The sequence below is a fragment of the Ranitomeya variabilis genome, chromosome 4, assembly GCF_051348905.1.
Source record: "Ranitomeya variabilis isolate aRanVar5 chromosome 4, aRanVar5.hap1, whole genome shotgun sequence".
Lineage (NCBI taxonomy): Eukaryota > Metazoa > Chordata > Amphibia > Anura > Dendrobatidae > Ranitomeya > Ranitomeya variabilis.
Genome location: NC_135235.1, coordinates 322,502,072 through 322,515,469, shown reverse-complemented (window position 1 = coordinate 322,515,469; position 13,398 = coordinate 322,502,072). Strand labels below are relative to the sequence as shown.

The 13,398-nt window shown below is 40.2% G+C and overlaps 1 protein-coding gene across 2 annotated transcripts in view; it reads right to left on the bottom strand.

Annotated features, from left to right (window-relative positions):
• The window catches only part of TRIM29 (tripartite motif containing 29), a 72,972-nt gene that overhangs the window by 14,620 nt on the left and 44,954 nt on the right, over positions 1-13,398 (bottom strand). Inside the window, exons 5-7 of one of the 2 annotated variants that reach the window (XM_077250491.1) lie at positions 12,828-12,920; positions 9,542-9,628; positions 4,474-4,557 (exon numbers count right to left, since the gene is read on the bottom strand). In XM_077250491.1, the coding sequence (XP_077106606.1) occupies positions 4,474-4,557; positions 9,542-9,628; positions 12,828-12,920 (264 nt within the window). The remainder of the gene's footprint in view (positions 1-4,473; positions 4,558-9,541; positions 9,629-12,827; positions 12,921-13,398) is intronic. The other variant, XM_077250492.1, reaches the window with a different exon arrangement.

Genomic DNA, 13,398 nt, shown 5'->3' with positions numbered 1-13,398 from the left:
GCAACGATACCAGCGATGTTTTACACTGGTAACCAGGGTAAACATCGGGTTACCAAGCGCAGGGCCGCGCTTAGTAACCCGATGTTTACCCTGGTTACCAGCGTAAAAGTAAAAAAAACAAACAGTACATACTCACCCAGCGTCATACCTCCCCCAGCGTCTGCTTCCTGACACTGACTGAGCGCCGGCCCTAAAGTGAAAGTGAAAGCCGCTGTGCTGTTAGGGCCGGAGCTCAGTCAGTGTCAGGAAGCAGAAGCTGGGGGACGCTGGGTGAGTATGTACTGTTTGTTTTTTTTACTTTTACGCTGGTAACCAGGGTAAACATCGGGTTACTAAGCGCAGCCCTGCGCTTAGCAACCCGATGTTTACCCTGGTTACCCGGGGACCTCGGCATCGTTGGTCGCTGGAGAGCGGTCTGTGTGACAGCTCTCCAGCGATCAAACAGCGACGCTGCAGCGATCGGCATCGTTGTCGCTATCGCTGCAGCGTCGCTTAATGTGACGGTACCTTAACACATCGGGTATTCTAGAATATGTATGTAGTTTATTTATGGAGATTTCAGAATAATGCAATGAATACACAGGATTCGGCCGGCCGGGCGTGACCAATTAGCGAAGTGTGGTTCAATTCCCGCGCCAATTCGCGGCCGGACTGCTTCTGTCACTGATTGCGGCCGGCCGGGCGTGACCATTCAGAGAAGCCAAGGCGAGCACCAGGTTTTTGAGGGCCCCGGGCGAAAGAGTCTCACAGCCCACATAGCATATAACACAGCCCACGTAGTATATAGCACAGCCATGTAGTATATAGCACAGCCACATAGTATATAGCACAGCTACGTAGTATATAACACAGCCACATAGTATACAGCATAGCCATGTAGTATATTGCATAGCCACGTAGTATATTGCACAGCCACGTAGTATATAGCCAGCCCACATAGTATATTGCACAGCCAACAGTATATTGCACAGCCATGTAGTATATTGCACAGCCACGTAGTATATAGCACAGCCACAAAGTATATTGCACAGCCCACGTAGTATATTGCACAGCCACATAGTATATAGCACAGCCACATAGTATATTGCACAGCCACATAGTATATAGCACAGCCCATGCAGTATACAACACAGCCCATGTAGTATATAGCACAGCCCATGTAGTATATAGCACAGGCCACGCAGTATATAACACAGCCCACGCAGTATATAACAGCCCATGTAGTATATAGCACAGCTCACGTAGTATATAGCACAGCCCAAACAGTATATAACACAGCCCATGTAGTATATAACACAGCCATGTAGTATATAGCACAGCCACAAAGTATATTGCACAGCCCACGTAGTATATTGCACAGCCACATAGTATATAGCACAGCCACATAGTATATTGCACAGCCACATAGTATATAGCACAGCCCACATAGTATATAGCACAGGGAGGTAGTATATAACACAGCCCACGCAGTATATAACACAGTACACGCAGTATATAACACAGCCCACGTAGTATATAATACAGGCCACGTAGTATATAGCAATGTGGGCAGCATATCCCTGTTAAAAAAAAGAATAAAAAATAGTTATATACTCACCTTCCGGCAGCCCCCGGATCCAGACCAGGCCTTTAGCGATGCTCCTCACGACGCTCCTTTCCCAGTAATGCCTTGCGGCAGTAACCTGTGATGATGTAGCGGTCTCGCAAGACCGCAATGTCATCTGGGGTCATTGCCGCAATGCATTCTTGGGACCAAAGCGTCACGAGGAGCAGGAAAGGCTGCCGCGGATCCTGGAAGGTGAGAATATAATGATTTTTTTTGTTTATTATATTTAACAATATATGTTTTTACTATTGATGCTGCATAGGCAGCATCAATAGTAAAAAGTTGGTCACACTTACAGGGTTAATGGCAGCGTTAACGGACTGTGTTACACCGCGTTATGCCATAGTGTAATGCAGTCCATTTAACGGACTGCTAAAACGCTATGTGGGTTCTGACTGGAGGGGAGTATGGAGGGGGCACTGACTGGAGGGGAGTAGGGAGAGGCCAATTCGAGGCCGGACTGTACCTGTCGCTGATTGGTTGCACCCAGCCGGCCGCGACCAATCAGCGACGCGGGAATTCCGTGACAGACAAGCAGACGGAAGTGGACCTTAGACTATTATATATATATATATATATATATATATATATATATATATATATAGATTCTATAATGCTGTATATCTGCCCTCAACCTGACCTGTAAGAGAAGAAAAATAACTTTTATTATACTCACCTGCGAGGCAGTCCGGTCTGATGAGTGTCGCTGATGTCGCCCTTCCTGCTTGCTTCGTGTGAATGACACGTCTCCTCGGCACCATGCTCCTGTGCAGGCATACTTCTCTGCCCTGTTGAGGGCAGAGCAAAGTACTGCAGTGCACAGATGCCGGGAAAGGTCAAAGAGCCCTGGTACATGTGCACTGCAGTACTTTGCTCTGCCTTCGACAGGGCAGAGAAGTACGCCTGCACAGGAGCACTGTGCCGAGGAGACTGTGTGGATGATGAAGGGATGCATCATCCACAGGAAGCTAGTAGGGGGACGGGGATCGTAAGAAGATGGGAGGCGCCAGATCAAGACCAGCAACGCCCACCTTACCGGACTGCCCCGCAGGTGAGTATAATAAAAGTTATTTTCCTTCTCTTACAGGTCGGGTTGGCAAAAAGGAAACAAGCTCAAGGATACTGTTTGGGAATAAATTAGGACAAAACAAATATATGGAGAATATATATATATATATATAAATAGGCACTTTATGTATCAATCATCCTGTTTTTTTATACAGAAAAAAGTAATATTCACACATTTATAAAAAAAATAGAACAAAAAAAAGACATCACATCACCTATTCCTTATGCAAGAGAGAGTTTGCATAACATTTCTGTCTGTATTAGTATTTTATTAAATATTTTATTAAATAAGTCTTTCAACACTCAGAAAAGACCTTCTATTTTTTTTTAAGATGGAATAGAATCAAAGATTAGCACAAAATGTTGTTTTTAATATGTTGTATGAGATCAATTCTATGTATGTTGTTGGAAAAAAATTTATTATTGCATTATGTACTGTATACACATATGATTTAAAAAGAAAGAAACTAAGGAAAAGTAAAGAAAAAAGAATAGTGAGAACAGATGATCTGAAAGTGAGCTCCACCCACTACTAGCACCGGAAAAGGTATAGATAAAGCTGCATGTTTCATTATTGAGCTATACACCTGATAAAGTCTGACCCAGGCGAAACACATTGTGTTTTTATCCTTGAATTATAATAAACTATATTGAAGAATCCAGGAAACACAGAGTGGAAGAGCCAATGTCTTGTATTTAAAAAAAAACAAAAAACATTTTGTTATGTTGAAACCTTTTGAAGGACCCTCCACGGTTTAACAAGGGGGCAGCAGAACGCTAACAAGGCTTTATATGGCATACACGTTATCCAAGAGTTGTGCTTGTATGCACAACTATATAAGGAGAGAAAAATCCTTAATTTGCTACCAAGCATGACATAATCTAATACTACACTTAGATAGCGCTCTATTGTCTCCCTTGTAATCTAGGTTATACCCTGCAACGATTTCATAAAAACCTGACAGTTATTTAAAAAAAAAGTCAAATTGATTGCTTTTCATCGACTGGAAAACAACAATTAATTTTACTGACACAACTTAGTTTTGTTAGATGTTAATGGTTAGTGCCGTTTGTTAACTTGTTTCAGTATTTATAAGTATAAGTTTGAATAATAACTAATTTGTATCATATTTTAATGTAGATTTTCCAACATTATGCTTTTTAAAAGTGCAACAATGTAACACATCTCATGTATTCCATGGATAAATGACAACTGTTAGATCAGTGGGGAACGTCCCGCAGACCTGTAACCACTTTACCCATGCCAGGTATCTGTCCATAGAGCGGTAACCCTGGTGAACGGTCACCGATCCATTCTAACTCCTCCTTGTAGCAATGGTACAGCTAGATGAGACAGCGGTCTAGGTATCAATCCAGTGTATAGTAACCTGCGTGTATAAACCTAGCTGTGCCTTGTGTCGAGATGTAGTTGTCTGCTAATGTAATGTAAAAATCAGTCAGCAGCTCTGTGCCGTACAGTGTTATTGTGATGAGATGGCGGAAACAATTGTCTTGTCATGTATACATCTACAATAATAAATCATAATAACATTTTTCTCATAGCTGCTTTTCATAAATTGGTTTTATGAATGTCATCTGTCGAAATATAGAATAATAGAACAAAGAATAGGAACCGAAAATATTGTAAGTAATCACCACCATAGAGGATAATCTAAAGAGTAAAGCAATCAGCAAAGCGTCCCCCAATGATCACAAGAAGAGCCCCACAGATTATTCCAGCCGTAATCTATGCAAAGATCAGATATAGGGATTACATTTGCCAAAACTAGTAGGAATACCTTTCTGAGAAAAAGTGCTGGCTGAGTAGCTGGGAGTCTCCTCTTGGTTCGGAATGGGAGAATGGTCCCACATCCTGTAGGATCCTATAAGAAGAGGTGCTATCCTTTGAGAAATAGTCTATAGAAGATTACTAAGGCCTTATTTAATATGTCTGTAGGGTTTCTTTGGATTGTGTGACACATTGATTTAAAAATCACCTGTATATACAATGTGAATATAGAGACACCTTACTATATTTCTTAATTATTTATCACGTCCAGTATTTTGGGTTAACGATGAAGATTTTTTTCTCATATGACTATGATACTGACATATAACCAAAAATTAGTAGATACTACTATGCAATAAAAGCCAATTAATTGTATATATTATAAAGAGGTTAGTACAAGGCAAACACACATGGCAGCGCATCATGCAACAGGCACTGAAACAATGAACATTGTGAGACACATAACGGTAACTTTCTGTTAACTGTTTCCGATTAAATATGTTAAGACATGAATTATTAAAACAACGTTTCAATATTGTTTTTTGTTATTTGCTATTTAAAAAAAAGTTTTACATGAACAGTTCTTTCAGGATCATTACACTGTTTTACAGTCTGATACATTTTTCGGAGCAGCTGTAGTCTAGAATTTCTAAGTGACAATTCTACGCGGAAAGTTCCACAAGAGGTAAGAGAGTGGTCGCACATTTTTTCTTCTTGTGCTCATATTCCTAATGTTTAAATTGTGTTCTCTCGGTATGTTATGATATTCTGGAATCTTTAGGGGTATTGTATGATTGCAGGGATATTGAGAGTTGATATTGCCCTATTTAGTTAAATATACACACTGGCTTCAATTATCAATGAAAATTATCTTCTTGACCACAGCGAAAATTGCGAGATCAGGCCTTATTTCTCTAGGGAAAACTATAGGAGTCTCCCAATAATAATCAGATCACCGATTGTCTCGACGCTGGGACTCCTGGAGGTCAGCTGTAATCCGTGATGACTTGGTTTCTCTGATATGTGAAATGGTGTTTTTGCCCCCAGTGTTTGTGGTTAATTTGGATGAACGCTGAATTATCACCCAGAGTTTGGATATACAGGAATAGGAAGATAAACAGGTATTTGGATACCATCTATAAATTATGTCACTCTTCAAGAACTGCAAATAAACGATCGGAGCAGCATTTTGGTCTTAAAGAGAATCTGTCAGCAGGTTTTTGCTATGTAATCTGAGGACAGCATGAAGTGGGGGTTAAATACAGAATTCAGTGATGTGTCACTTATCAGGCTGTGCTCTTTTGTTTACTTATAAAAAGTTTTTTTTTAACAGGACATTATCATTGCTGTGACTAGCTGCCAAGTGAGCACTGGTCCGACTCCGCACCTCCTGTGATAAGCAGCTCACTGTCTATAGTCATTGTATATACAGAGCCTGGTGTGGAAGGGGGAAGTTTTATCAGCTCTCTTTCATGCTAAACACTGATTGTGTCACAACTACTGCACCCAGTGAACTAAGTGATGCATCGCTGGATTCAGGGTGTCGTTGACTACATCAGGCCATTCTCTGATGAGGAGACAAAAACCTGCTGAAAGATTCCCATTAGGGGGTCTTTCTTAAAGGATCTTTAAATATTAAAGAGGATTTTTGTTTTCATAGTAAAGCACTGACTCTGCATTAAGCAAAAACTGTACTTTACTCAAGATCCTCAGGTCTAGGGCTAAGTCTCAAATGCTGCTCCCAGTCTCTATTTTTGTCTGCAGTGCTGATGTCACATTGACAGTTCTGCTGCCAATCACTGAGCTTAGCATCTCTGTCCAAGTAGATGGCATGAACCACAAAGAGCCAATGATGTCACTGATTGACGGCAGCGCTGTCTACGTGACTTCAGTGCTGCAGACAATTACAGACAGGAGCATTGGTGGACCGGGGGAGGGTGAGTAAAACACTGTTTGTATGTTATTTGTTTCCAAGCAAACTATGCCTTTGGGTAGGAGTTTTCTGAAAAAAAAAAAATTTTAATATTCACTGCGCCATTGACATAGGGTGTTATGGCGCTCTGGGGTCTTCCTAATATAGAAATTTTATGCAGTTGTGCTTTTAACATCTGTAATAGCATTGGAATTTTTTTTTTTCTTGAACACCTATCATCCAAAGTTTTCCCGTAACCCACTTACAAGAATCTCCTGCTGTGTTAGGTTTGAATACATTTAAACTAGGCTTCTCGTAAAGGTACGAGGTAAACAGTTTATAAAAGCCGCCTTCAAAAACTGCCAACCATCAGCCTACAAGAAGTCATTGTTGGTGTCGGAGATTAAAGGCTGCTTTGAAAGCATTTACCGTAGCTTGTGTTTTCCTTAAGCTTTCCACAAAGGAACAAGTTAATAGTAACTGCAGTCCTTCCTTCAAAGTTGTCCAGCAACCAACACACAAAACATTAGTCTTATTGTTTCTAGGCCTGAAGCATAAAGCTGCTATACATTTTACTCTAAATTATACCTTAAGAGAAAAGTTCCATTCCTATAGTCTCAACTACCATTATTAAACACGAAAAGGTTCAACATCCACAAGACAAGTTAATTATCTTACTCATCTATTTTCATGCCATGTGGATAAGATTTGTTAAAGCTGTATCTGCAGTACTTTGCTGCTAATGTATTGCACTACAAAACTTGGATAAAAAATCTTCAGGGTATGTTCAAAGGGTATGTTCCTGCATAGGGTGCGTACAGTGGAAATCAATGTCTTTACAGTAACCTCCAGTCAGTTAGAAGACACGGTGGCAAGATGGCCGCGCTGGACCTTGAGTGGTGCCAGGGACAGCTGAAGGCCAGGGCTAGTAAATATATTACTAGGATCAGAAAACTTAGAATAGTGGCACCACTCCAGCGCTGACATTAGAAAAAATAAAACACTGGAATGGTGCTTTCAACCTTATATTCCTCAAAGTTTTATTCTGATGACCGCTCTACTCCCCCTTAGCATCCTCTTAAGCAGTTTCATCAGGTCGTCATCTTGAATGGCTTTCAATGAATATGTATGCCTAGGTAAGAGTTCATTTGTAGAATCATCTACCTTCAAACTTTGTTTCCGACCATAAAGTGAGTTTTGCAGAGGCTGTAATGGTGCACAATGCCAAACAGTACTGAGACATATTCCATAACTGATCTAAGCCAGAATATGGAAATAAGCAGTCAACTAAGAAAAATGACAGTTCGTCATTAGTTTAAGACATGATGGTTAGTTAATCTGGAAAATTGGTTGACTCTTAAAGATGACGTTGTCTCTCATGAGAACCACCCCAGGAAAAGAAGACCAAGAATTACTTCTGCTGCAGAGGATAAGTTCATCAGAGTTACTTGTCTCAGAAACTGGAAACTGATAGAACCTCAGGAAAAGCCCTCAAAAATCATGACTAATCATCAAGTAGCAGACACATCTCAACATCACATCTCAATTTGCTGCAATGAAGTCACTACTGAAGACCACAAACAAGAAGTGGAAACTTGTTTGGGCTAAGGAACAGAAGGACAGAACATTAGATCAAGGGAATCTGTACTGTGGTTTGATGAGTGAAAACTTGAGTTTTTCATACCAACCTCCATATCTCTGTAAGACGCAGAAAAATTGAATGGATGGTTCCTACTTGTCTAATGCCCAGTACGAAGCATATAGGGGGAGATGTGAAGGTGTGGAATGTTTTGCTGGTTACACTATTGTTGGTTCAGTCCAAAATAAAGGCACACTTATGAATACAGCAACCACTGCATTCTTCAATGACATGCCATCTCGGCTGGGTTTTCACTTAGTGGAACCATAATTTGTGTTGCAGCAGGACAATGATGCAAAACACATCTACAGGCTATGAAAGGGTTAAGTGACCAAGAAAGAGAGGGATGGAGGCTTTATCAGATAACATGGACATCACAATTCGCCAATTTCAACCCAATTGAGATGATTTGTGATGAATTGGTCCACAAAGTAAAGGTAAAGCAGACAAAATTGTTCAGCTTCTCTGTGAACTCCTCCAAGACTGTTAGAAGCCATTCCAGATCATACCTGATGAAGATGCTGAAGGCAATGCCAAGAGGGTATAAAGCTGTCCTCAGAGTAAAAGGGGGTACTTTGAGGAATCTCAGATTAAGCACATATTCTGATATGTTTCACACATACTTCTTGACCTCTTGTTTCCATATTTGTAACTTTGTGGTTTTGCTGCCTTTGGTTTGACTCTATAATTTGCACATTTCAATAAGAAAAAGGAAAATCAATGCATGAACAGGTCCAAACGCTTGACTTCTGCATATGTATGCCCCACGGGAGCATGTCCAATAGGTAATGTGACACATTTATCCCAAAAGTGACTTTCCCAGTCATCTGATTGTTTTTGCTGCATGTACATGGATTTCTACAGTCTCATTCACATGTAAAGAACTGATTTATAGTTTGCTGAGGCTCTTAATAAAAAGAAAACAATAGAATGAAATGAAATAAAAGCTAATGAAAAACCTTAAAGGGTATGGATATGGATACTTCTGACATACAAATTTAGAATTTTACATAAATTAGTTACCTGAGTTAGTAAAATTGCACTAAGTTTAAGTAGACATTCTTCATTCCTTCATTCATTTTCATCATCCAGAGGTATGCAGTTCAAAGTTTGAGCCATGCTTCAGATTTTCCTATTGTTTGAGTTTCTCTCTCTGTACTATAGGCTGGATGTGAGCTTTGTGAGAATCCAGGATTCTGCTTTTTTATGCAATGATGCATCAGCACTGCTTTTATCCTGCTCCTGTTTCCTCTTTATGTCGGTTTCCAATTTTCTTTGCATTCCCTGTTTTCTCATCCTTCCATGAGACTATAAATGCTTTATCATGTCTCCACTCTGTGGAGATCTGTGTATTACATCCTCACTGTCGCTTTCTCCCCTCTCCACTTTGTGGAGATCTTGTATAACCCCCCTTCCTACTACTTGCTGTTTATAATGTTTAGTTTTATGAGACAAGATATTTTATATCCATAAAAAACACCCACATACGTAATACATTTTAACATTCTTTCTAATGAGACTTTGTACCTTTGTTTCCATAGATGCTGTTTAAGCCTGAAGCAGTACTTTCAGTTAGAGACCGCACAGTAGATGGCTGGTAGGACTGTCGACCGCCTAAGGAAGAAAAGAAAAAGTCTGTTCTTACTGTGTAATATAAATATTGTATAAAACATATTTATTTGTTACAATAATTATTTTAATATTTTTATTACTATATATTGTACATCAGTAAAAAATGCAATTATAATATTAGTTGTACTACATAGGTGTTAACTGTAGTCTGCTTGGACAAAATGAAGAGGGGAAGATTTCAGGTTTGCTTGCTTGTTTGTTTTCTAGATAGACATGGAAAATGATGAAACTCACTGTATGGTGGCAGGTGGTAGCCCTGTGGCCTTGTAGACATTCTATGTGCTGTAGTAATGCCAAACAGAAACATTTAATGCTCAATTCCCATTAATAGGGGTATGGTCTACATAGCACAATGATCTATCCTTTAAAGAGGTAGATCATTTATGTGCACAAAAGAAAATACTGTATGCGCTTTACTTTCCCTCTTTACTGCCCCGTCTCTGCTGATTGGCTACAGTGGTCACATCATGTTGACAGCACTGCAGCCGATCCTTGACTTTAGGTGCTCTGACACCAAGCAACAAAGATCAGAGCAGCAGCAGAAATACAGTGGTGGACCTCAGGAAGGTCAGTAAAGCAAACTGAGCTTATGGGCAACAATGTTTGTTGAAAGGAGACAACTTCTTTAAATTTTGTGTTGTAGCACATTAAAGTGATTGTCGACTACTTGGACAACCCCTTCTCAATCATCTTGTCTTCCCTCCCACTAAAATAACAACAGTTATACTCACTTTCGGAAACGGCGCCATTCCAGCAGTGTTGGCACTGACTCTCCCGGGGATCACATTGACATGTTGCCGATCCTGGCACCTAATCAGTGCACTCTCCCCGCCTTCGAGGATGTCGGCCCTGTGGCTGCCCACTCACTTCCTATTGATGTCCAACGTCCGAAGGCAGGAAGAGTGAAGCCAGCGCTGATTGGGAACAGGGATTATGTGACATAAAAATGTGATGCGATCCCTGGGAGATTGAGTGCTGGAACCACTGGAACGGTGCGCCACTACCGGACGTGAGAGTAAGTGTTCTTTCTTTAATGGGGGGAAACATGCGGATTGAGAAGGGTTGTCTGAGTAGTGGTCAGCCTCTTTAATACCTGACCTGGTAACACTAACTGAAATGCTTTTGTAAGTCTTTGGTCACGTTCAGACTAGAATATTATTACTCGATGTGCTATCCCTGTGACCACACACTGAACAACGTTGGTCAATGTGCAATCACATGCGTGGCTTTCTGAGTAGATAAATGACAGCATGCGTTACACGGATGAGAACAGTGCATCCAATGGCAGGTGGCACCTTCTTTCCACATCTGAGATGCACACAATGCCGGCCACAGGTCCAATTTATGGATGCGACAGTCTCCAAAATTTCAACTTTCACCTTAACTTAGCCTAGGAACATGTGCAGTTAAAGTTTTATCCAGATTACACATAGATATAGTAGCAGCATCGGTAAGCCATACACTTCATTGATCAATGTTTTTTCCCCAGGCCCTACCACTTTTCAAGTTCATCAGAATACTGGGTCTTGCAAGATTTTTTTTTCCGTAGAGCAATATAATTAATTAGTGGAAGCACAATGTTTGTGTTTTGCCCACTCAGGCCCTTCATTCTGCTTTAGTCTTTACATTTACTTTACAAAGACTTTCAGCTGTAATGTTATTTTTTTATGACATGTAGCATCGCCTTGTTTATTTAGAGCTTTGCCACTAATAAGCTGAGCAGATCTGATTGAACGCTCCTTCCAAAAAAATACTTGATCAGGGGATCTAATTATTTTGCCAGTAGCTATCAGAGGATTAAAACTATAAAATTTAAACATAGTAATAGGATTAAGCACACATTCATCAAAGGAATAAGAATATGAGAAGAAGTCATTTTCAAGAAAAAGTTTACAAGTTTTAAAATCCCATCACGTACATACACTGAACATAAGTATATGAGCGAATGACATTACATTGAACATATTGTTTATTCCATATATTTTTGTACTGCTTACTATAATAGAATTACCTGACCTATTTAAAGGGATTTTCCAGTACCCATATTTTTTATTTTGGGTCTCATTCTCTCAGATCAGCTATCACAGCAATGGCATTATCTTCCATCTCGGCGTTTAGCTTATGGACCACTTTAGTTATTTTGTTTTTTTAAAAGGGCTGTCCGGGACTTTTAAAATTGATGTCTTATCCATCATTGTGAATCAGCTGTTCTCGGTGTCGGCGGCAGATGGAATTGCTCAGAGCTTCATGACTGTATAGTGACTGCGGCCAGATACTGCCCATCTGCCACTTAGTCAAGTCAATATGGGGGGGCTGTGCATTACTCGGCCATGGCCATTATTTCATTCGGTAATCAGGGCTTCTTCTCTTCACAGTTGCATACCGATAGCTTCACTCTAGACAAAGGCTTCCATCTGCAACCAGGCCTCTGAGGTCTCTGCGCATCATAGCGTCATGATGTCACGATTCTCCATGACTTCCGAGGCTAGGTTGCTGCCAGAAGTCATGCTCCAGTCCTCAAGAGCCACCAACAGGTCATGTTTTCAGAATTTCCTTAGTATTGCACAGGTGATGGAATTCTTGCCTTTCCAGGTAATGCAATTATCACCTGGGCAATACTAAGGAAATCCTGAATACATGACCTGTTGGTGGCTCTTGAGGAGCAGAGCTGGGGAGCACTGCTCTAGAGTGAAAGCACCAGGTTTTGAATATCACAATGTATCGTAATGTGATCTCTGAAGCCTGGTCATGGCCAGAAGCCCTGTTCTAGACTGAAGACACAGGTGCACATATGTAGATAGAAGAGGCCCTGAGGAGGACAGGATGGGTGGGCAGTTGGCACCAATGGCTGAGTGGACGTCAGGAGTCAGGACAAGTGAGCAGTAAGGTGAGTAATGGATTTTTTTTTTAACATTTCTTACATCTTACGTTTATTATGCTCTGGGGTCTGTGGAGAACCCAGAGTATAATAAGGAACATTCAATTAGCGGAGAATAATTTTCCTTCAAATCAAATGTCCAAGTAAAATGTGCAGGATTTAGCAAATTTTAATCTCACCACATCCACTCATTTTAGTAGACAACAAGAATATTTACGGTAAGTGGAAAACTTTCCAGTAGTAATACAGAAGCATTTACGTCAGTAGTAAAAACCACATAGTGCAAATAACACAAAATGTTACCTTTCACGCTAAACAGGGAGCCGAACCTTCCAAATGAGTCGTTTGGTTGAGTCCAGTCAGTTGTAAGGTCTTTCATCATGTATCTGTTCTCCACTATAAGAAGAGTACAACAGATTACATCACAGTCATAAGAATGTAAGCCTGAAATATGATCAGAACTAAATTCTGTAAGATCTTTTTTTAAGGCTTTTTCCACCTTACAAACATTTTTTGGGATTACCGTAATTCTCTATGCATTTAAAATGAAATGTAAAAATGTCCAATCATTTTTCTCTTTACAGCTCCTATAAAAGCTATGCATCTCCAGGTTAGCAAGCATTATTCTGATCCTGCATCCATATTTCCGGTGACAATACTGGAGAACCTACCATATGTACCTTCGCCCAGAAGAAGGGAACAATTACAAGACTGGATGGGAAGGCAAGACTGTAATATTATATGGTACAGAAGTTCTTTTCAAAATAAAAATCTGTGTTATGTCCGTGTAATTTGCAATTGATTTTCCACAAATTTAAATTGAATTTTGAAGCAGAATGTGTAAAAGAAATTCCTCCATGTGTGAATATAACCA